This window comes from Adelges cooleyi, unplaced genomic scaffold, assembly GCF_023614345.1.
Source record: "Adelges cooleyi isolate 19-005CV unplaced genomic scaffold, UGA_ACOO_1.1 ACOO_flye_CR_arks_rails_tigmint_CR_PRNA_21, whole genome shotgun sequence".
NCBI classification, from domain to species: Eukaryota; Metazoa; Arthropoda; class Insecta; order Hemiptera; family Adelgidae; genus Adelges; species Adelges cooleyi.
Window position 1 is genome coordinate 8,588,160 of NW_026095871.1, and position 25,219 is coordinate 8,613,378.

The 25,219-nt window shown below is 31.3% G+C and overlaps 1 protein-coding gene across 1 annotated transcript; it reads left to right on the plus strand.

Moving 5' to 3' along the window:
- The first annotated feature begins 34 nt into the window (after window positions 1-34).
- On the plus strand, window positions 35-17,574 carry LOC126834172 (uncharacterized). Its single transcript, XM_050565916.1, has 6 exons — window positions 35-575; window positions 9,791-9,889; window positions 15,075-15,230; window positions 15,385-15,512; window positions 15,992-16,160; window positions 16,665-17,574. Exons 1-6 carry the CDS (start codon window positions 420-422, stop codon window positions 17,025-17,027), a joined length of 1,071 nt encoding a protein of 356 aa, XP_050421873.1. The 5' UTR covers window positions 35-419; the 3' UTR covers window positions 17,028-17,574.
- The last annotated feature ends 7,645 nt before the right edge of the window (window positions 17,575-25,219 follow it).

Genomic DNA, 25,219 nt, shown 5'->3' on the forward strand with positions numbered 1-25,219 from the left:
CCGCGGCTGGTCGCGGCAACGGTTCGTAAACTGTATCGCGCGTGGCCGTCGTCCGGTCGTGTCGATGAGTTTTGTGTGCGCGTGCGCTGGCCGTTGACCGTTTGGGCCATGTGACATTTCGAATTTTCCGACCGCCGACGCCGTTGTTATTCAATTTTTATTTATACACGGAAGTGCGTACGCTGTGCACGGTTATTTTTATACATTTTTTCCAGCAAAACCTAAGCAGGCGGTCCAGCTCCGGTTGCGCCACTGGACACATCCCGCGCCGCCGCCGTTGGCCTATTTTCAACAAAAAAAAACAACCGACGTAAATAGACAAAACCCCTGATAAAGGTCAGTAGCCTTTTACCGGTGTCCGGCGGCGGTCGACCGGTAGACATCAACAGTTTGTGTCCGCTTCGTTACTTTGGCGGGCGATGGAAAGGAGTGCTTACCTGTCCGGATCGTTCGACGGCCTGTCCGGCGGCACCGGACACCACTATTTCAAAAGTTCCTTCGCCAAATCCATGGCGTTGGAAACGACCAAGTCGCTAAACTTCGATTTGGACGTGGTCGGCAACAGTGATAAAAAGGTAAGTTTTTTTCTCACTCTTTTATAAACGGTAGCAACCCTTCGTCGGCTTGCGCGTTTAGGTTAAGTGAAGTGGGTAACTTCAAACAAGTGCGGTTAAAAACTATGGACAAAAAGTTTCGAAAACTTTGAAAGACATAAGCTATAAAATTTTGAAAATTCATCCGTTGTTGAGGGCCCAGGTATATATTTTTTCTGTGAGATTGAGCTGTTTATTTTTTAGCTATTTGGAAATTACCCTAAGTTGTTACCCAAATTATTCTTTTGTTACTGTTTTTGTAAATTAATAGGTATGTAAAAGAACGTTTTCAAAAGCTTTAAAGAATTTCGTATAAGTTATACTTATATTATTCTAAAATTAGTTTTGATGTAAAACAATATCACTAAATAGTAATAATTTAATGACATTTATATTATTTTATTTGAATCTATTTCATAATATATAATTTGTATACTTGATATATTTAGTAGACCACCTGCTTTATGAATCATTGTTATCTTAAATGTTATACCATTTTTAAGAACTAATTTTTTATTGTTTGGTTAAAAATTGTTTTTAAATGAGAAAAAAATATATTTTATACTTGTAATCGAAATCGTTTTTCGGACCCATGTAATAGTTTTTTTTCTGTATAAATTAGTTTTTTATATAAAAATAAAAATGTATTTGAAATTGGTCTAAACTCTAAAAAACAGTCTAATAATGAAAATTTCCATCAGAATTCTCAAAAAAAAAACCGATACATCCGTTTAATTACTTGCACTTAAAAATGTTAAGTGTATAGATCAATTTAGTACGATACACGTTGGTTTATGTGTATATTATGTCAAGTTTATAATAATATTGTTAAAAACATAACTAATTATTTTTACAATTTCTTTGGCTTCTATTTATACATTTTAAATCAAATACTTTTTATTTGGGCATATATCCATATAATGTGATTATATTTAGTATTATTCGGTGCATACTACTTGCTTTCGAGATTATTATCAATAGGCGAGTTTTTTGGAACGCAAGTAGTATACAGCCAAATATAAGGTTCAACGTTTTATTTCGTGAAATCCAGATTTTTTGCTTTGTAGTTAAAATGGATCATCCATTTTTTTGTTATTTTTCAAAATAATAAATAACCTTCACTTTGACAAAAAAAAAATATAGAGTATATTTAATTTTTTTTAAAAACACAACATGATGTAATTTTACCTATTTAATCATGTGCAAAAATCAAATTATTTAAAGTCATGCGATCTCCTCGCACTGTAATTATTAATATAAAAGTTGAATGTAAACTATTGTAATATATCTATGAAGTATTGTAATTCGCGTGTAGGTTATTGCTTGAAAAAATAATTTTTTTGATTTAAATTAATTGAAATAAATTTCAGTGTTTACTACCAAAACATAATGTAAACGATTTATATTTTTACTATTATTAGATATTTTTTTCAATAGGATATTTTTAAAATAATTTATTGCGGTGTATTGTTTGCCATAATGTATACACATATATAACAGGTTAATATGGGAATTTTAACAAATGAAGTGTCTGCTACACGTTTAATCTATTAAATATAAATCATAGTTTAATATCAAAATTAATTCAATTTAGTTCATTGTTAAACTCGCCAAACGTTATTTAATTGTTATTATTAAAAATTATAAATAACCAACTTATCGATTGTGTATAAAATGTATTTTTAGATCATTTATAATTTTCAACTGTAGGATATTCCCGTTGTAGTCAGGAGTTATGCCGATAAACATAACAACCTTTCACCATAATATAAAGTTATATAATAATAATGATAACATAACCGTTTTAGCCGTTGACATTAATAATAACAACATAGCCTTGGCTACAAACGTTTATTTTTATCTAAGACGGTAAAAGATTAAAACAAATGTGATTGGAATTACATGTACTTTTTTTGGATAATTTGTTTTAAATTTGTTAATGTTCAAAATTTTGAAAAATGTCTTCACCCTTGGAGAAAGGGTGGCGTGTGTAGTATTTTTATCTGCGCGCATTACTCTACCGCATTCCAACTCCCGTCCTAAATTTTAAATTGTATAAGTAATTGTCCAAAACTGGTATATTTATATATGTTACCATTGAAGTATTAAAAATTAATAGAGCTCTGAAAAAAAATCGTTTTGAGTATTGTCTGATATTGCAAATAACATTAACTAAATTGTTTAAAAAATAAAAATATGAATGAGTGTCTCAAGTTAAGTTGATCGTCCTGTAAAGTGTTTTTTAACGGACACAATTGGAGGTATGCGCTTAGTCTATGCCCATAATTTATACTAAAATATATAAAATGTCAAAAGATCATTTTGCGTTAACTCGTGATTTGTACAGGTAAAAAAATTGTTTTCTGGTTCAGGCTCGTCAAGTACAAACGTTCAACCATAAAAATGCGCATTTTAAATTATGTTTTAAGTTTAAATTACATTGAGAACCCGGAATGAATAAGTATTGAATTGGGATTGAATATCCTATTTTTTCTTTAAGACTACTTAGTACAGGGTGTTAACATTAAGGATAGCCGACAAAATACAATTGAAACCCTGTTACAATACAAACGGTGATGTCCTAGGCGTAAAAATACCTGACTTATGAAACGGTACAGAAACACACAACAATAATATTGAACCTAACGATTTCTTTTTGCGAATCAGGAAACGGTATCAAATTGTAGTATCTGTTTTTTTTTTTTTGACAGTTTTTATGATTTTTATATTATTATACAGATAACTTGTTTGGGACGTCTTAAATGTATACGAGACCAAGATTTGCCAGCTGACTCGACAGTTTTTTTGTAGAATGTAAACCAGTCGAGGTTGATGTACCTAGTCAAATTCCAAATAACTGATGATGTGTTGTTATTTTCAAAATAAGAAAGCAAAAATATTCAATTTTGACAATAATGTGGGTTTATTTTGAAAATCTTCGATCCACTTAAAAGTTTTTTGAGTAAGCATAAATCCTATAAAACGCTTAATATGTTTAGGTAAATTTCAAACATAAGCCGGTCTCAAATATAAAAACACTGATTGTGAGTAAACCATCCCAACAAGTTTTCTATATCAGTATGGCGTATTAAACTCCATGGGTTGGAGGGGGTGTGCTATCTTTCGGGTTTAAAAACAAATATCAATTTCTATCAATAAAAAAGTAAATTGTACAATTTACTCTTTGCGTCGTATTACAAAATTATAAAAATTGTTCAAGCCATAAAAGATAATATTTATTATTAATTTTTATCATATCGCTTAAATAAAGCATATTTAAACGAAAAAATAAATAAATTATCTACACCAAATATTCAAATATTATTATTGCGGATATATTTGAAGGGCACAGTTGAAGAAAAACGGTATAGTAGTCTCATTATGAACATTTTTTTTTCAAATGGTTTTTTAAAATTGATGCCATTAATTTTTTTTATTTATGTCAATAGATTGTTGAAAAAAATAATTTTTTTATTAAAATAGCATTTAATGTGATTAGTTTTTGGAATGGGAGAGGAATTCACGAACTTAGTTTTTGCTATACTTTAAAATTTTCATAATTTGACTACAACCGTTTTTCCCCTGTGCCTTTCATTTGTCATTTTTATAGGACCGATCCATTTTCAATATAGTAGTATCGGTCCTAACTTAGCAATGACTATTGTCCATCTCAACTCATTCAGACTCTAAACAAATGTCAGCAACCGATTGGTTGCTGACATTTGTTTAGGCGCAGTCACAGGCGCAGTCTCCAAGTAAGATTTTTCATTTTTCCTGAAATTTTGAAAGATTTCAGATTTTTTAAAAGGTCTGAACTTCCTTAGCCCCCCTCTAGTTACGCCATCGCTTATGTCTATTCTCCATTTGTAAATACTACTGATAAAAAGTTCAAAATAATTTTGTTTAAAAAAAAATACCTAGCTGATTAATCTATTTTAAATGTTTACTCCGTATTCAAAATTTAATCATGTCATTGATGTTTATCAGTCATCAAAAACAATATTCGATGACCAACACAATGTTATCGCACGCATTACGTTTATCCTTTATTATCAAGAAACTAGTCGCTCCCCTTATAGAAAAACTGATAACGATATTATTATCGCGGCTTATAGCCTGTATCCCTTGTGGATTTATAATTTTATTAATAATATTTTAAGGTTTTGTTTTGACAAAAGCTACCGTTGATTAGACGGTTATCTTCTTCCATCGATCCAGTAGAACTAAAGAATAAAAACTAGAAACCCCTATCTTTCTTTGGGATGGAAAACATTTTTGCAAATTTATAAAACTTTAATTTTGTGTATTTTTACTGATTATTGTACAATATTATTTAAAAATCAATAAGGGTTGTTTGTGTACAAAATACAAAAACAGAAGTCACCAAAAAAAAATTAAATTGACCTAAAATTAAAAAGTACATAAACCGATAATCTTAGTTTTGAAAAAGAAATGTTGTAATCGTTAGCAAATTAACTATTATCTTATATATATTTTTCATAAATTCAATGTTGGTAGATAAATTCTTAAAAATATAATGTTAGAAATGTACTATATTTTATTTGTTATTATTGTAAATTTGTTTTTATTTATAAAAAAATAATGCTTTTAATATGTTTTCGACTCGAATTTTAGTTTCGATGCGATTCTTGAAAGGTGTTAATGTTTTAAATCGTTTTCTAAAAAAAATTTCACTCGCTTCCTGCAGCTCTTGCCTACTTCTATTTAGAAACCTTTTTGGGACCCTACAAGTAAGATACCTAAGACATAATTTTATTAAAATAATTGAATAATAAAAAAAGTAATCATACCGACATAAAATGCGGACGTTTAAATTGTATTCGCATCTTTTGCAGTTGTTATGTGCCATTTGAATGCTTTAGTTGTACGATTTTATCTAAACAACCTTGTACACCCATCTGGGCTTACCTTGATAAAATAAATTTGTCCTTATATGGCATGTGTATCGAAGATTATCTATAATAGGCTTTATGATTTACCACCGTTAGATCCCGACCGTTTACCATACCACTATACCTTTATAGTATTAAACTGATACTCGCCTACTTGTAAAATGGAATATTCATAATAATATAGAATACCAGGTGACACTTGAAACATTAGAGAATAATATAATATATTGACACCCTTCAGTGTACCACATCTACTGCAGTTGCACCATGTCAAATAAATATAATTATACCTAATAAATACTACTGTACGACACAAGGTTCGTACGACGATTAGTCTTAAGCTGGATTTTTTGGTCTGAATTATTTCAAGTTTTTTCGCGACCATATAAAATGGATTCTCTTGTGAGACTGGGATAAAGACGTGGTAGACAAACGAGATGTATATTTTATCAATCTAACGGATTTTTCACTTATAGTGTTGGCATTTATTATAAAATACATATTTAAAAAAAAATTTTTTTTTAAGTAGCCATACAAATTAACGTTGATCGTACTGACTATACAGGTTTGTTAGCGTAGATCGTTAACGAATTAGCGTTTTTTTTTTCATTATAAATTATAATTACACCTTTCGACACAGTCGTGAACTGTTCTGTTGGGAATAATAAAACAAATCATAATTATGTGTATACATCACGCAAACGTATAATTAGAATATTCGTCTACAGCAGAGACCGATGGACTCTCCCGTATAACGACTTAAGAAGTTAACCAGTAAACAACCGCACTTATAAACTCAAGAAGATATTTTTTACACGTTTTGTCGGTTATTTTCTGGATATCTAATGTACATATATATAGAACAGTATAACCTCTTCTGCATGTGTTATGTATACACTTGAATCAAAACGATCTGAACCTTGGTTTCAAAATATATTTTACTCGTGTTTCAAATAAATAGTAGTAGTCATGAGACTACTAAATATGGTAGCCGTCCATTCTGCCATATACAATAAGTATTTTTATTTCTTAAACTCAAAAATGTCTAAAAAAAACTTTTAAAACTAAAAGCTACAGTAATGTTTCATTCCGTATATCTGTATGACAAATAAAAATGTAGACCTTAAACATTAAAAACATGTGATATGTTTTTTTTTCAATAACCATTCGTTTGAAAGTTCATATTTGTAGAATTTATTATCATGCTATATTTTTAGGCTTTTTTAATTTTGTTAGGTTCAAGTTTTTAGAGGTTGTTTAAAGATTGATTTAACTTTTAAAAATCATAATTACATTTTCAAATATTTAAATATTTGGTTTTTAAATGAGTAGCGTATCATCAGACTTTTATTTTTCAAAATTAAAAGTAAACTCTTGATGTCAGGGAAAACTATGGCTTATGTTAGGAACTGATTTGTTCCGCATTCGGATTAATCTTTTCAATCTAATCGCACAAGACATGTTTGTATAATTTTAATAGTAAAACTTGTAAGGTCGGCATTTATCGTCGACCTTATAAGTCCTTGTATGTCATCTAATCACTTTTGTTGATGTTCAACCAAGTAATTCTAGTGTTTTATTTATTTTTTTATATTTAACTACTAGTTTCATATAACAACCTTTTTTTTAATTAACATTCCAATTTTGATGGTTCGAATCTTTTGCTTACTAATTACATGACAACTATAATTATAATCTAATTACAGTTAATTATGTTATTGTATGAAAAGTAGAACAAGAACGGATAGCAGGAAAATACGCGTTTTAATGTTAATTTGGTGTTTTTAGTATTGGTCAAATCTATCTATTCATTTATCATCATATTGTTTTCTGTAACACTATTATTAAAATAGTCATACTGCATGTTTTCACATCAAGTTTACCTAAAAGGTTTCGCTACCATATTATAATCATTCTACTTGGAATGTTATAATAATTTTGAAATGCTTTCAAATTCTAATATTTAATGAGAATATTTTACAATGAGGGGTCTATGTACATCAAAGTGAGAGGCCTTCTTGTCTCTGTTTATTTATTAAAAAAAGTATGGTAAATAACGTGTTTTTCAAAACCAAAATACAAAAAAAAAAATATAGGTATATAAAAATCGCTGTAAAGAAGTTTTACCCATTTTTATTTTATTTATCATAACCTAACGGCTATTATGTAGTTTATATTTATTACTATTTAATAGGTATGACAAATATATTTTTTCTAAAAGTGTCGGTACTGCATAGTAGTGAACATATTTTGTATAACTTTCCTTCCCCTTTAATTAGAACACAGTAACCATGGCGGTAATAATGAGTGGTGGTTATTAGACCATGAAAACAGTATGCAGAATTTACACGGCTGTCGGTATAAACTGAGTGTATTAAGTGTGTTTTATTATTATCGAGCTTGTACATAATTACATTATCGGTCAGCCGCTATGGCAACCACCATTGCATGCATAATATCAAACTGACATGGTGTGTAGCACATGGTGTGCAGGTCAGCTAAAAGCGCATTTAAACACAATCGGGTTGTTTAAAACAAAAATTCGAAAACAGTTTTTTATAAGATTTTCGTACAGTAAACAAGTATAAATATTTTGATTTGCATTTATGTTGAGTATAATCTTGTTTTTGGATTAAATTTATCTTACCGAACATCCTTTTATTACCATCTTGAAGTATTTTTTGAAGCTGATTACGAAACTGAAGCCATTAACTCATGCGGAATCCTCTAGTTCAAAAGTTTTTGCTACTTGAACTTTGAGAATTACCGTTGCGTAAGACACCATCCAGCCGTTGCTAGTTGCGACGGTTAACCTCTCAAAATAGTATCTTAAACAGTTAAAGTTATTAATGCATTTGAGAAATAAAAATATTAGAATGGCTGTAGGGAAGATCATCGTCGTACATCCATCGATCCATTTTAAAAAACTATAAATATTATATTGTGTTGAATATCAAACATTATCATCGACTTGATAACACCTAGATGCAAAAAAAGAAAACGAACAGCTCAGTTTTGTTTTCAGCATGTATAGTAGTACTATCGATTAATAAAAAAATCGTAAAAGGAAGTGTCTGGTAAAGTATATTTATATCTAAAAAAACAATATGTATTATTAATAGGTACCTTCTGTTGTGTTTGTGGTGAATGCCGTCTGGCATTGTAGACAGAGTAGCTATGTAACATTGAATAACGTGTATAACCTATGAAATATATCTCAGATAATGCGCAAGTGATTTTGGTAACTATAAAAATTTTATAGCGCTTTTATTTCAACTTGTTCCGAGAAGGTATAATAACTAAAATACAAATTTTATTTTATACAAAACCAAAATAACCATTTCTGATTTGCCGTATTTTCTTATCAGTTTATTTATTGTAATACTTGTACGAAATAGTGTATAAAACGGCCGTTGCCTCTGATTTAATATATTCTGTGTTTTTACCGACCTCTTGACAAAATAAATATGCAAGTCAGCAGATTGTGTTAACAATTCTTCCCAGTGTATAAAATTCTCGATCTTCCCAAGTATTTTCCCGTTATTACTAGTTGCTGGTATATCTTTATTTTTTTTTGGTCATGACACACGTGTCATAGATCCCCAAGAATCATTTTGAAAATGTCCGTGCTATTCATAGAATTTTCAGACCTGAGCACTTATGTGTACGGTGTAGTAATTTAGGTGTTGCACGTATACCCATCCGTGAAAAGAAAACATACATATAATATTATTATGAAAGCAGTAGAAGAGTAGGCAATATAATAATATTGTATTGTTGATGAAACACGGTTATTACATCAGTTACGTGCAATTGTCGAGTACAACAAATATAATTTTGTCTTAACCACTACTTAGATAGGCTTCGCCGTCGTGATAAAAACGCGTTTTCCTTACTAGTATTACTATTACTATTATTATTATTCAAATACAACCGATACACAAGTGTTGTTGTAATGTTGTGGGTACACTATGGCTTTCTCCTTTAAATGGGTACTCTTCGCCACGACCGCGTCGTTGTCATTTTCTCGCGATTCCCTTTAACAGATATTAATTTGATGTAATTGCTATATTGTTTTCGGTGAAATCGATTGGTCCTCGATTACTGTACTTACTAAAACCGTTTTTGACACAAATGTACACGACTAGTGTTAGAACAGCTTTGACTACACGGCTAATTAAGCTGTCAACACGATTGATCTTTTTGTAATAAATGAACGTGCAAATTGTTCAAAAATGAAAAAAAATTGTTGATTAATTAATCATTTTTCTTTTTTTTTGACAGATGAACCAAAAATGTCCACAGAGGTCAAACAATCGTCGATGTAGCGATAGCGACGGATCATTTGAGTTCATCAAAAACGAATACAAAAACTTACAAAAAGTATGTACGATCACGAAGGTGTTAATTAATATCACACTAAAATATAAGCCGTCCGAAATGTTTACGACCAATCGTTTAGAATACACATAAGATACAATCACAAATACATGTTTAAATATAGTTAATGATAAATATGCACAACTTTTTTTTAGATTCATATAAATAAAAAATAAGAGAACTATCAAATACCGATGTTTGCTATATTTACATGTTATTAAGTTTTGAGGGATTTCCTTCAATGCACATTTTGAATAGGTACAGATTTTTCGTTGTTAAATACAAGTTGACCAAAACTTGAAGTTAATTAAATTAGTTTACAAGGTCTCCCGAGGACAAAGTAATTAAACTGTTAAATTGTGTATAATTTGCATATTTAAATTACATTTTTTTTATTGCATTTTCTTTATGTACGTTTCCTGATTTTTTTTTAGTTTTGCTTTAAGTCAATTTAATGAATTAGTGAAATTTGGATCACACTAATTAGCCAAATACTTAAAATGTCGGTTTGACTTTAGAAACCAAACAGATAACATTTTTTTAAAAAAACGCCTTTATTAATTTTGCGTCTATCGGTAGTACACTTTAAATTTACAAATATTCAGTATAATTTTCAAAAAAACGTCGTTAACACTTTTTCTATTGTTTTGTTTTAATAAGAACGCATTGCTAAGAGTTTCTAAAATTATTACTTAAATAATCGATCCGTAGGGTAAACGCTATATTGTAAAACCAACCTGTATTCGTATTCCAATGTTTTTCATTTGTTGCGTTGTTATATATGAAAAAAAACCGGTAATTAACATCGTTAACGCGTAGATTTTTGCACGTCATTCTCGCGTCATTACTATGTACCTACATTATTAACCCTAATTCGGTGAGATTAATTTGATTTGAAAACCTAATTACAACCAAGAACAAATAGTACCAAGATGACCGTACATAAGAAGTCAAATGGTAGTCGAAATGTAGAGCATGTGTACGCATGCTTTGTGGAAACTAACAGTTATATTTTGTAGTGATGTAAAATTTTATGAGCTGTCAATACTTCATAATTTTTCAACGCAGTAATTGAATAATAAAGTACTACAGATAATCTACATCCTATGGAAAACGGTCAAAACGATTTCTTCGGATTTTTTATTATTATCACTATTTTTTTTTTTATGCCAACAATATGAGATAGGAGAGAGGAGGTAGGATAGCTGTTTTAGTGTTATACCATTGGGTAACCCGGTGTAACAGTAATGAAATAATATTGTGTTATATATTATGTATTATACAATTAGACTAAAAATATTATTGGACGGGTGTTGTAGTATTGTTTAGTTCGGCATTGAAACCGACAAAATGGCTAGATATACATACATATATATATATATAATCGAACATAATACCTAATATACAATATAATATTATGAGAATTGTGTAACTCGTTTGGTATTTTAGCGTCGGTTCGAGTAGACATGTGTACTAAAAATTTCACAGCTCGTATGATTTTTTATTTTTTTTGTCCACGACAAAATGTTTTCCTCGCCGGTAAAGGAACAAAACCTACAAAATAACGTCTAAGGCGTAGACGTTAATTTTTTGTTTTGTTATTATTTTTATTGACCTCCAAACACGGTTAAATTGTTGTTGCAACGAATAAAAAATATAATAATTCACCGAGCCATTTTTCTTTTTAAATTAGTACAGAGATCGACTGTTAATCGATGCGAAATAAACTAGGGCACCGCGTCCAATAATGATTATGGAAATTACCGTTGTCGGTCAAGTCCTTAATATTATATTTTCTTCAGCTCCTGCACGAGCGTATTGGTCTCTTAGCTAATGTATTTGTAATACTCAATCGACTTCTATGGTTCTACTTTTGTGGTCAATTTGAGGTCAGTTGCGTAGGCTATTCAGTAACCCTTAGATATCTGCCTTCTGTATACTTTTGTTCTTAAACACATTTTATCCGATATTATTCCTGTTTAATTGCATTTAATTGTTTACGACTTTAAAATAACAAAGCTTATAGTTTCATACGTTGTACATCTTAAACAAACCTAAAGCAATATAATTTTTTAAAAAATATTTCCTACGTCTTAAGTTCAGTTATTTAGCAAAAATATTTTTTAATATTACAAAAATGAAAAAAATAAAATTTTACAGGGAATTAAATTCCACGCATTTTATGTGTCTTTGTTTTATTTACAACATTTAATAATAGACAAAAATAAAGACGTGATTTTTTTGTATAGTTTATTTTTATTGTTTTACGTTTTGGATAATTTCGCACGGTTTTTGGGCATAAAAAATTTCAATAAAATTCTCGGGCCATGTTTTTTCACGTTGGGTATATATTCAACCGATGATGTTAATAATAATAATAATACAAAAATATGGGTACATAAGTAGGCTATAATATTATATTTTATAACAATTGACAAAGAGCCGCCAACGATATTCGCCAGTGAAAGTGTTTATTATATTTCTTTAGAAAAGTATTTTATATTGTATATTTTTTCGATGTGCCATTATTATTATTATTAATTTTTCATAACAATCTCACTTTCGGCTTTATTTTACATGAACTGGCGACGCACGCTGATGCAACGAGCATGGCCGTTTTTCCACCAAACCCGTATGTTTCCCTTTTTTAAACGAAATAAGGGTCCTTACATTACATGACATTTTACAGCCAAAACATTAAAAGATACCTACGTAGAATGCCTTTTAGTTTTAGAGCAAGAATAATTTAAACAAAAACGAAAGATGACAAGCTTTTAAAGACAATGTCATATCCTTTTTTGATAAACTTAATGTTTAACATTTAAAATGGTATTTTTTTACTTTTTTAAAATAGCCATACATTTTTTTCACGTTGTTTTTTTTAAAATCGGTATGCGTAGTTATGTTTGGATGAAACAAATATTTTAAATAGCTGACAAAAAGATACTGTGATAGTCCGAAAAAAATAACTACCATAAAAGAGTTTTAATTACTAAACTAATAATTACACATTACAGTTGAGCTTTAAATTAATATTTTGCCAAAAAATTGCCTAAACTTAATTTCTTAATAATCAGGGTGCCACTTCCTCTTGAGTAAAAATAATTTGTTTAAGATCAAAGATAAATATATAATATGGATAGAGACTCCCGGCGGTGACCTATTCACCACCAGCAACAACTCCAATGACGCCGCTCGAATGTCACTTGTTGGTTTCGTGTGTACATGTATGTATAATTAGTAACTACACGTAAAGCCGGAGAGTATAATTCCCCTAAAGAAAAAAAACACCGCATTGTAATATTTCATAATAGCTCGTGCTCTTGTGTACATGCTTCAGTGGTGCATACAGCAGACGGTGAATCACAATAATATCGTTGTACACTTGACTCATTATATGTGAAGCAACGTATTTTTTTGGGTATTTTTCTTCTAGGTTCTCCGACCTGTTTTATTTGTTTCCATCCGCTCGGGGAATATTAATTTTTGTTTACTTGAGAGAAACATAATATCTTCTGTATAGAGTTGGCAATAATATTTGGACCCGAGCGGCGAGCTCGGTATATATTCGGTATAGTATTAGAATGTGTAGTTTAGTATGGATTTTATGACAACGTTTTTTCATACGAATATTTTATATTATGTTGGTAAAAATTATTTTACAGAAGTAGGTATGACAGACAGCCTGTAGAGTGATCAGATTTTAATTATTTTTTTTTAAGGAGGATTTTCTAACGATTGAATGATTCTGTGTTCTTCAATTGTTTATTATATTTTCAAAAACTATTTTAATCATTTCAAAGGTATTATTAATACTCTAGTTATAATGTAATTGGAAATAAGAGTTTTTTTAAAAATAATTAAGTCATTTGTGTATGACTTAAGTATAAATCAATAGGTATCATTTATTATTAAGTATCGCCGTCAACTCAAAATTTTGAATTTGTCGTCAGTTGAGCAATATTCAATAGTACTTTTACTATGTTATTTATTTAAAAATATATTTAGGTAAATTATATTGTATAAAAAAAAATTGTGAAACAGATTCGCTTCGAATAGTGTCATGCTACATTAATTATAATTGCCACATTAGCTGCCATGGGTAGTGCCGACAATCCAGTTTAAGTGGTTCCTAAATAATGGAATTGGAACCCCTAACAGCTAACTTGCTTAAGCTTTATGTTTTAGTGAAAAATCGTTTCATAATTTTAGCTAAACATTTTGAAGACTGGTTTACTAAAATTTGGCAATTCTACTATAAAGTAATTATTATATTTATCGTGTGTACCAATGTGTTGAACAATCTCAATTATTAAATAACAAGACTATCACTCGGGTCGGTTTAACTTGGTAATTGTTATTACTCGCTGGATTATCGTTGATAGAAAATGGAATAATGTATAAAAATAACGGTTTTTTAATTTGTATTTGCAGAGAAAGTGTAATAATTATTTTTTTTGTACATACACGCAGGTACGCATAGTGTACGGCACACGTTTGTTGGATAGATTAGGTCAAGATTATGTTCGTGTACTATATATCAAAAGTTATCATGTTCTATCTGTGCCGGCGATAGATAAACCTATAAACGTTCTGTAATATATTATTTAAAGTGGTTTTGCGCACGTTGGATGTCGTTTCCAGTGAACGTTTTAAATATTGAGGAGTAACTCGGCTGTTTAGCATTTTATACAGAGCACTCGTTGTGTTAACCGTGAGTCCGGTTTTAAGGACTGTGTGTATACTACACATACATAGGAGGCGCTGTATAAACAACGCACCGGGTAGACAGGATTCACACATGGTCTGTCAACCGTGACTTGCCCGATGATTTTTGTCCTTTTATTACACTTGTCCCGCTACTACCTGACTAAAACTATAAAACGAAATTAATGAAAAATGTTTGTCGGTCTCTCCGGCCCGACAAAACGTCGCCGCCGCCAAAATAAAATGCCAATTAATTCTATGTCGTCTTTGCCGATTAAAAACCGAGCACATTTAAACCACCACCAATATTAACCAGAATTGACAAAAAAAAACCTATGAGGTTTTTATTTTTTTTGTAAGTTGGTCCGGCTTTGTAACGAAACGAAAATTCGAAATAATTTATATATTTAAAAAATGAACTATGGCTATAGTTTCGAGTTGCCGGTTTTTAATAGGTTTTCCCCTTGTTTTTGTGTTATAGCTGTACGAAGACTTGAGTGCCAAATACGACAGACTCAAGCGGAAAGAAGAAGAAGAAGCCAACAAACAACAACGTCAGGACGAGGAGGAAGCGCCTTGCATCGAGCTAACGTTGGCAAAGTCCCAAGTAGAAACGCTGCAGTGGCAACTGAAGCAGGTAAGATATTAATGCATTTCCATATTGTTATAACTTATAATATTTATGTATGTATATATATATATAGAGAGTTACCCGCATTATTATGCTCTCGTTCGGAGAGAGGTACGTTCACCCGTGTCTGTAATGTTGTTTTAATGTTTGCTATAAATAGGTCGATGCCAGCAATCAAATGTACAAAGCCGTTCTGGAGCAAGTGTCGAAGTTTTTGGAAAAAGCTCACACGTCCCTAAACACGGCGGTAATACTGCCCAACCGACCCAATCTACCTATAAAAAATAGGTAAAAATAATACAACAGTATTTTTGATTTTATATTAGCTTCGTTTATCAATTTGCTTAATGTACTCACTGTATAGATTGTAAATATATTTTCAGATAATAAAAAAAAAAAAAAATAGCTTTGACGCGAAATTGAGGAAATTGTTTTTTTTAATGTATACATCCAACAAAGCCCATTTTTTTAGGTTGAATACCGAGCAATTGCTTGTTTTTTTTTTTCCAATAACCATAAATTATAATTTGATTTGTATCAAAGCGTCTCTCGAGAGTAAAATGATCACTGATGGACATAGTTATTTTTTTCTTCGTTTAACGGACCATTGAGGTCCAACGCTACCTCCTTAACCATACTCGAAGGGGTGGTATCTCTCCCCTTCTTTATATTATACCGGGACAGGTACCCGGACGTCATAAATAATTGATAAGTTTTGTCCAATGTGACGGTAACGCGTGAAATGCGTTTTTTTTTTGTTATTTCAGGAGACCGTCGTTGAAGAGCAGTCAGGAAGAATACACCGAAAAGTTATCCTCGGAGGCGTATAGACTTCACCGTACCGTTCAATCCATAATCCAGACCAAAGAACCAGACCTAGTCCAACATCTCCAACCCTACTACAATAATGTATTTGACAAAAATAGCAATTCCTCGGTTAGTGGTTTTTCGTTTGTAAAGTATTTTCTAAATGAAAATTAGGGTTTGCCGAGCTACAATCGATTGATGAACATTATTATGAGTTGGAAAGAAGTATATATTATAGTATTAACAAAAATAAGTTTTTAGTTTTTTCATTTACATTTATTTTCAAACACTTGTAAAAATTGACAAACAATGCACCGGCAGACGGTAGTTTAAATTCATCGAGCGTTTGGTGTTTCATAAGATATTGATAACATAGGAAATGCTCTTTTAGCACAGATAAAGTTATGGTCATAGCTCATTACCTATCCGTGATTCGTAGCTATATTTATGGAATTTTTGGTTAAATACCAAACATTTTCAGGGCCTAAAGAATATAACACTGCTGGGATTTTTGTCAGTCGACCGTATATCTACCAGAGCTTGTTGTTTTTTTTAATTTGAATATTTTTTTTTATCTGCTCGACAGCTCTTTGTAAGCAACGTTGCAAATTACCTTTTTGTTTTGTCGTGCAGATATGCAGTTGCGATTCGTTGCCGGCCGTTTGTAACGGCGTGAAATGCCTAGAGGTGTCCAGCGGTAGTTCTAATCAAAGTGAAGCCTCCACCAAAGGGTCTGATTTCTACAAAAAGGACACGGCCAAACAAAAGTCCAGGCCGGCCGTGGTCGAGGACGAAAGCGGCTTCTCGTCGATAAGTTCACACGACAACAACAACTCTCCCACTTATCCCGAACTTGGGTTGCCCACTGGCCGCATACCCATCGACAAGTTTACCAGACGTTGGTCGAGCGTGTCCAGCACACCTATCAACCAATCGTTCAACTATCACACGACCGCTTCAAACACTTCGACGCCCATAAAAGTCTGTTGGGTATAAAAAAACCAGATTTAAAACGAATAAATATTTGTTTTAAATGTTTATAAAAAATTAAATGGTATATATATATATACTACTAATAAATTATAAGCAAATGTTAATATATATATATATCGCGAAAGACTTAAGTATTCGGTAACTTATTTTATTATATTTATTGTTTTGTTGTTTTTTTTTTTATTAATTCATAAATTTACTTGAATCCTTTATTATGTTTTGTATTTATTTACATATAATATTAATACTTCTATAAGATGATCAATAAAACGTCGTGACATTATCGGACAGTGATTTTATGCGACCACTTGTGGGTGGCAATTGAACTGCCACTGATGTCTTTTAGTTTTTTGTTTTCATTTTTCCTTTTTTTATATAGACATACTTATACATATTTTTTTATTGTTACTTTCTTCACTGCGTGTTGCTTGATAAAACAAAATTATTATAATACCAATGAGCATTCAGAACTAATCCGATGTACAATATTATAATATTTTCTCGTTTATCTTATATATATATATATATATTTTGTGCACACGATTTGTATCCATATAATAAATGATTTTTTTTTTAAAGAAAAAAACAATTTTGTATTATCTAGATGTTTATTATTTGTTGTAGTTTTAGCGTATAAACAACGTTTGCTCGTTTACTAAGAAACATACTTTCCATCGATTGGCAACGGTACAAATGTAGATAATCTGTAAATTGTAAATCTGGACCTAAATCCTAATATAACTATTAAAAAAAAAAAGGAACGCCAAACAAACATAAAACGTAGGCGTTTCCTGTGATAAATAATAATTTTATAATTATTGTTCATATTTTAATCACATTATTTTAAAAATATGTACTGTTTATTTTATTTCAGCAAATTGATTCGTTAAATTGTTGAACAGTAACTTAATTTTGATAACACTAGTAAAACTGTAGGGATATTTTTTTTGTTTGGCTCCTCTTACATTATAAAACAACACCGGTGGCAATAGAGATGCAACAGAACGAGGAAAAACGTTAATAATTAGTTTTAAATGCTTTCAGACCACCAAAAAAAAAATCCTCGGGTTGGCCGACTGAACGGTTTTGAGGAACTGTGCAACAGTCCGTGGTATGGAGTGGATACACGTTACCAATTATGTAATAGTACACTAATATATGAAATTGTTTTACATTTTGGTTTGCTATTAGCTTGTCTTGTCAATTTGGCGTGATAACGACGCGGAACTAAACGTAAGTGTGAATTTCTAATTTTTAAAAATGGTTTATTGTGTGTAGCAAAACAGTGTCTACCGTTCACGTAAAAAGGCAACACTTAAAGTTTAATATTTACCCAAAATGATGAATTAATTCACTGGGTCGGGCTTTTAAAAAAGAAACCCGGTTTAAATGTGAAAAATATAATTATTTTTTTCTTCCTTCGTCGCGTCAGCTTCAATGCTGTGCTCAGGATAATGTCAGTGCCGTAGTCAGGGGTGGGGCACATCTTCCTCCCTTCCCGAAATGTCTTCTATCCACTCATGATAATATAGTGTTACGGAAACTGTCGAATGTTGTAAAACGGGTACACACATGTGTTTTAGAATAACCAGTGTGCTCCCGCCCTGTAAAAATAAATTCCTGGCCACGGCACTGAAACATATTGTTTTCTATATTATACTTTGGTGCCCGACAGATTATTATTAACAACTGTTCGTTTAATTCAATCGTTCGGCTCAACACTTTTTGGTATTTTTCCGCCCGCGCACTATTATTTCATTGTTACGGTTTCGAATAGATTCTTTCCCTATCTCTCTCTCTCTCTCTGTTAAGTCTGGCGGCTCTCCTTCGCACTTGATCGACACACCGCGTTAGGTACGATGGAAGCGAGAAAACGGATCCATTCAAGTGATCTCGACCCGAACACGAAGTGTACAATAATAATAATAATGCACTACAGGTTCTATGATGAGAGTATATATATATATATATATAAAACCAAAAAAAAATATGCATACCAAATCACTATGCTCGGAACATTATGTGTGTATGTGTGGTGGTTCGCTCTCTCTCGGCGCCGTCGATATTCTCTTAATATTGTCGTTGGTTTTTCACTCGACTATTGAAATCACCGTCTAAACCGTGTGTGTTGTTTACTTACCGTGATAATAATAATAACATAATCATAGATAATATTATACATTATAATACACTGTGCTATGCTATGTCCGCGCGACCCAAAATACCGTCTGTTTGTTTAACGTTGTACCAAAAAAAAAATATCGTTAATCTCTCGACCGCGCACCGGTAGGCGTTTTCAAAGTCGAAACACGCGCATTAGATGTATTGTAATAATAATAATTATTATTATTAAGAGGCGGAGTTATCAGTCTGGAAATGGAAATTTTCCCAGGTGGAACATAAATTATAACGGCTTCTCGAGTGTTGGCCAGACCAAACATTTTTTTTTGGTTTTCAGTAAAAAACTATTTTTGTAGACGTTCTCGCTTCTCGCATAATTCAAATATGAATTTTTTCATATATTTTTTTTTATCTAAAAAAATACATCGTCGATTTTTCATACATAGGATACAAAACACTGTAAATAGAGAAAACCTGCGCGTTTTCCGCCAAATCAATGGAACATAAATTTATGAATAAAAAAAATCATATGAAATCATCGTATTTCGGTTCTATTCTTGCAAACAAATTTTGTAATTTTGCCTAGTCCTACACCTCCATAGAGCTACATTCAGCTCGATTTATTGTTTTTTTTTTTGTTACATTTGTTATAATAAATAATACTGTTAATATGAATTTAGTTGAGCATTACTTAAAAAACAATTTATTTAAATTATACTTTTTTTATTTACTTATTTTATTATGAGCTAAATGAAGTGAGTAAATCTCGATCTGAACTACTCCGCCACTGTTATTGCTGTTAAGTAAATAATAAATAGGTAGCGGGATCCGAAACATTTATCGCCGTATTTGGTTTTAAGGCTCTAGAACTCGCATCTACAATTGATATGTCCACATTCCAACAATACCAGATTAAAATATTAAATTATAATAACGGTATAGTCTCACTTCATAGTTTTTACGGCATTATTTGTTGTCGATAAAAACACATGGAAATCAAATATAATATGTATGTGTATATTGAATTGTTTTTCAACGCTAAGGCCCCTTACTAGACTTTTAAATCTTGTTATCTTGAAGCTATTTTAGAGAGCAGGTTTGAAGTGTTACATAAATACGGGTTAAACAAATTTATAATATTAAACACAATATAAAGATTATTACTTTTTGCTTGTCAAAACAAACAATAGCTATGAAATATCTCGACTGCTTTGCTTCGAAGCTACACACTAACCAAAATCTTAAAGTCAATATAAATAAATATGACTACAAATTTTTTTTTTTTTTTTGTACATTGTTATTAATATCAGCTTTTGTAAAGAATTATTTTGTTACCATTTGGACTTCATTACACAGTTTTGAAATATTTAACGTGTAAGTAGGTGTAATTAAAATATTCTTCAAGTACAAATAAGATGGTAAAAATGTCTTCACATAATAATTTCACCAGCTATTTCATTTTTACCGATGGCCAACTAACAGGACTAACTGAAAATAACAGGAATGGTTAAGTTTGAAACATTAATTGTCTAAAGAATAAAAAAAATGTATGTTGAGGTAATCTAGTAAAAAATTATATGAAAAACCTCATTACAATATTGATACATTTGCACTTAAATTTTAATAAGAAATTCATTTTGAATGGAAAACTGCCTATACGAAACCCCTTAAAAGGTCGGTTTAATACTTAACTACAGCTGCAATTGTCAACGGGCAAAATCAAGTACAACATTTTAAACAGATGCAACACTAATATGTACAATCTAAATTTTATTTTAAGGTATTCTTTAATAACGGTCCATCATTTGATTTAAAATGTTAAAAATGAGTCAAGATTCAAGAAAATACAGTTCACGGTTCAGAAGATATAAAAAGTCATTAATTTTAAGCCTGAAAAGGCTCTAGTCATAAGTAAATAATAATTAACAAAATAAAAAATTGAATCTTTTAAATTCATACAGTAAATATTTTTTTATATTAACGCCAATGAATTATACAGGGTCCGGCAAAAAAACCTCCCTTATTTAGAAATGGCACTGTGTGAGTTGTGGTGGTGGTACAACGGTGGAGGGGGTATCGATCGATAGCTGTATACATGCCATTTTCTTCTGACCTAACCTAAACCAATTTGCTAGGAACCATGATAAGGGAGAAGTCTGGTTCCAACAAGACGGTGCCACAGGTTACACTTCGCGGCGCTCCCTAGCAATCTTGAAAGAGGTGTTTCCTGGACGTCTTCTCTCTTTGCGAGGAGACATCACCTAACCTCCAAGGTCACTTGATTTATCCCCTTGTGGTTTAAGGACTTAAGAAGGCAATCAAACAGGCAGTGGCTGCCATTACACCGGAAATGACACGAAGAGCAATGGCCATTCTCGAAAGTTAAAAGTGTAATCTGTGGCACCGTCTTTTTGGAACCAGACTTCTCCCTTATCATGGTTCCTAGCAAACTGGTTTAGGTAAGGTCAGAAGAAAATGGCTATTGATATAGCTATTGATCCATACCCCCTCCACTGTTGTACCACCACCACAACTCATACAGTGCCATTTCGAAATGAGGGAGGTTTTTTTGCCGGACCCTGTATATTAAAACTGTCGGTGCTATGTTGTTTCTTGTTAATAACTTCAATAAAGTTTAAAACTATAATTATTTAAAGATACCGAAAACCACATGGAATTCGCAAAACCAGTTTTTAGATATAATTATAGGGAGTCACGCCTAACAACGTACATACCTAATAAAAAAAAGTACACTGTGGAAATTAAATAGACTTTTTTTCACAGACCACTGAACGAACAACACTTATATAAATTTAGTAAATGGAATTTCAACTGAAATTTGGCTGTTACGCGGTTTCGAAAATATTTTAGTATTATTTCTAACTAAAATTAAGTAGTTTTGTTCTAAGTACAAGACAAGTTTGAAACTAAATACAGACAACAAAGTATAAAATTAATATTGCGAAAATGTCTGGACGTTAATAGCTTTTTTTGTATAATTTTGAAAATAAAAAATACAATTTTTGTGTCGAATGGGAAATAGTTATTGATTAAAAATTGTTGAGTAGTGAGTACTAATTACTATGCCATATCAACATAAACATGCGTTCCTCGTGACCATAGCGTATTCAAAAGCTAACCGAAGTGAAAATTTCTAATTATTGTTTTAATGCTCTTAACCTTTTTAAGCTGCACACGTTTAAGACGACTGTCAATAATTACTATACCTATACGCCGCCGTTGTTAAGACAATTCAATGTTTAGCTGTTGTTAACACGATTGTCATTCAATCTTTAGATTCTTACCTAATGTTTACCGGGATCGTATTAGGTTTTTTACAACCTTATTTCGAATGGAATGGTGTTCGGTCCACTGGCGCGGAGCTTACGATTCGAGTATGAATGTAATATGTTGTCGACGTGACAGTCTATGCCGACAGCAAAACAACTGAGACGTCATACCACCTGACTTCTTAAATGGTGAGGACATTTTTTTTTATGACAAACAAAAATTGCAAAATATATTAATTATTCGACGGTAAGATTATTTAAATCTATAAACGTATTGTTGTTGTCCAAATATTCTCTACGAGACAACGGAAATCGACTTAACAGTTTAACTTTTTTATTTTTTTATTACACGCTAATTACTCCAAGCAAAGGTCATATAGTTACAAAGTTACATGTAGTCACAAAGACTGACGGACTGATAGCACAGTAGTTAGAGAGCCATTTTTAGTACATTTTTAAATATTATTTTAACCTTTGAATTTGTGTGTTTGTTGATAACCATTTAAACAAAAAGTGTTATCCTTAAAATACTAAACCGGTTTTGATGAAATTAAAAATAAAACAACGTATGAAATCTCAAGAATGTCCTTGGCTAAATTAGTTTCTCACGAGGCTCAGGAACGCGTGTCAAAATAGTAATCTCATAGGTATTTAACTTGATATAAGTATGTACTATGTACTAGATATTAAGTTAAATAAATATGTATATCAGTTTGGATTATTGTAATAGGTGCTAATTGAGAGGATTTGGGTGTATTCAACACCCTCGAAATTGCTTACGTTTCTTCATTAAGATACATGGGTATTGGGTTATTTTTTAGTAACTACAGTGTTCAAGCCCTCCCTTATCACATTTTTTAAGTAAAATTGGGCCCCTATTTAATGTTTAGGTAAGATTGAAACTAATTAATTAGTAGAATGCATATAATACGTCTAATGAACTCGAACCGGATAAATAATTTTTAGACTATGATCTAATCAAAACTATACAAGGAGAAAATATTGTATTGAGTTTTATTAGTCAAAAATATTACCGAGTGGGAAAAATCCAAACACTGAAAAACAGGTAGTGCCTACTCGACTACTATTTAGCATTTAATTATTATTCCTGTTTACTTATAACGTGGTTATTGTACATAAAGAAGGCATCGCATACAATAAGCCTTAATTACTTGAAAACTTAACAATAACGCGTTATTTCCTGTAGGGTCCTGGGTGAGATCCTGGCAGGGTTGGCGGCAATAGTACATTTTCACGGTGTTAAGAGTACCTGTCAGTGACGTGTTCAAAGGGATAAACGAATAGGCAGGTGGAACGCCATATGTGACCGTTTATTATTTTCGAACATTACTTTTCGTTGTTAAAAGAAAATATACCTATCTACTGGAGATCTTAAATTGTGTTATTGTGTTTGAGACCGAGACAAAATTATGTATTTTTTAAACTTTTTAACCCAACATTGAAGTACAATATAACAAACGACATATGAAGCAGTTTGGCGAATACAAAGTTACATTGAAATTTGCTGGAAGGGGAGACGTAACCAGCAAGAACGTTAAACATTTATAAAACTATGTAGTATTAATAAAATGTCGAGATGTTACAGTGTTTAATTTGGTTTATGTAACTTTGTACTATACACAATAATAATAAATAGATAATATAAAGCAGCGCGCCCTCGTAAACCGGTTCTACACAATATTAAAAGAGAGCAACGACCGTTAATTGGAAAAATTAATCAATTGATCGAAACACAACTATTTTATAGATTGATAGCGGTTGCTCGTGCGATTTGTGTGCGACCCACTTAAGAGGACGCCACACCCCTTTCTTATTAAAGGGTTTGGCAGATGCGATCATTGTTAAAAATAATAACTCAAGTGTACGTCTTGTATTAGTTCAGTAATTAGTAGCCTTTCTGGGTAGTTAACTTTTTTTTATTTGACTTTCACATGGCGTCCGTCGTGCAGTGATAAAATGTTGAAAGAGCTGCACATGGTCTCCAGCAAAGGAGAACAACCGACTTTGACAACAGATTATAAGTGTGAAACAAAAAACAATAATAACATAAATATGTAACCTTTTTGTAATTTATCCTTAAATGTTGATTACACGCTGTTATTAAAAGTCAACCATTTTTTGCCAATCCAATTTTTTTTCTTATGTTCAAAATTAAAAACAAAAAATAATAAAAAGCTCATAAACACGACATGTACATTACCCATAAAGTTTTTGTTTTATTAGTATTTGAGATATTTTTATTAGTTTTTAGTTTTTCTACTCATATCTAGTTAAAAGTTATCACATCTTCATTTATTTTTCTTGTACTTACAGTTAGACAATTTCACACGTCCCGTTTTACTGACGAGGGTTAGCATTATGTGCACTCTTAAATCTTTATAGCGACCAGGTATCATACTATTTTATTTTTCGGAAAATCACTTTACTGGACCTCCTAATAATTGATTGCGTGTTACTAAGAATTAATTAAGACATTATTTTTGACAACATTAAATGTGCATAGTATATAAGCGCATTCTATAGTGGTTTACGCAGTAACCTGAAGTCGATTTTCACGAAGGCCATTACCGTACACAGTAATATTATTTCATATTTTTTAACGGTTAAAAAAAAAATTAACGAGTACCGTTAAACACTTGCAGTAAGTTGTAACATCTCTCTTTCGGTAGATCTGACACGCGATATTATAAGGAGGTCCTGTTACATGGCTGTCATCGTCATTATTTTTTATGTACACAAATAGATAATGCTGTGATTTTTTAT

What these genes read in the sequence shown, in the direction of transcription:
- LOC126834172 (XM_050565916.1), top strand. Translation starts at nt 420, where the DNA reads ATGGAAAGGAGTGCTTACCTGTCCGGATCGTTCGACGGCCTGTCCGGC. An exon ending in TCGGCAACAGTGATAAAAAG is followed by an intron (nt 576 to 9,790) that starts GTAAGTTTTTTT and finishes TTTTTTTGACAG; the next exon opens with ATGAACCAAAAATGTCCACA. An exon ending in AATCTACCTATAAAAAATAG is followed by an intron (nt 15,513 to 15,991) that starts GTAAAAATAATA and finishes TTGTTATTTCAG; the next exon opens with GAGACCGTCGTTGAAGAGCA.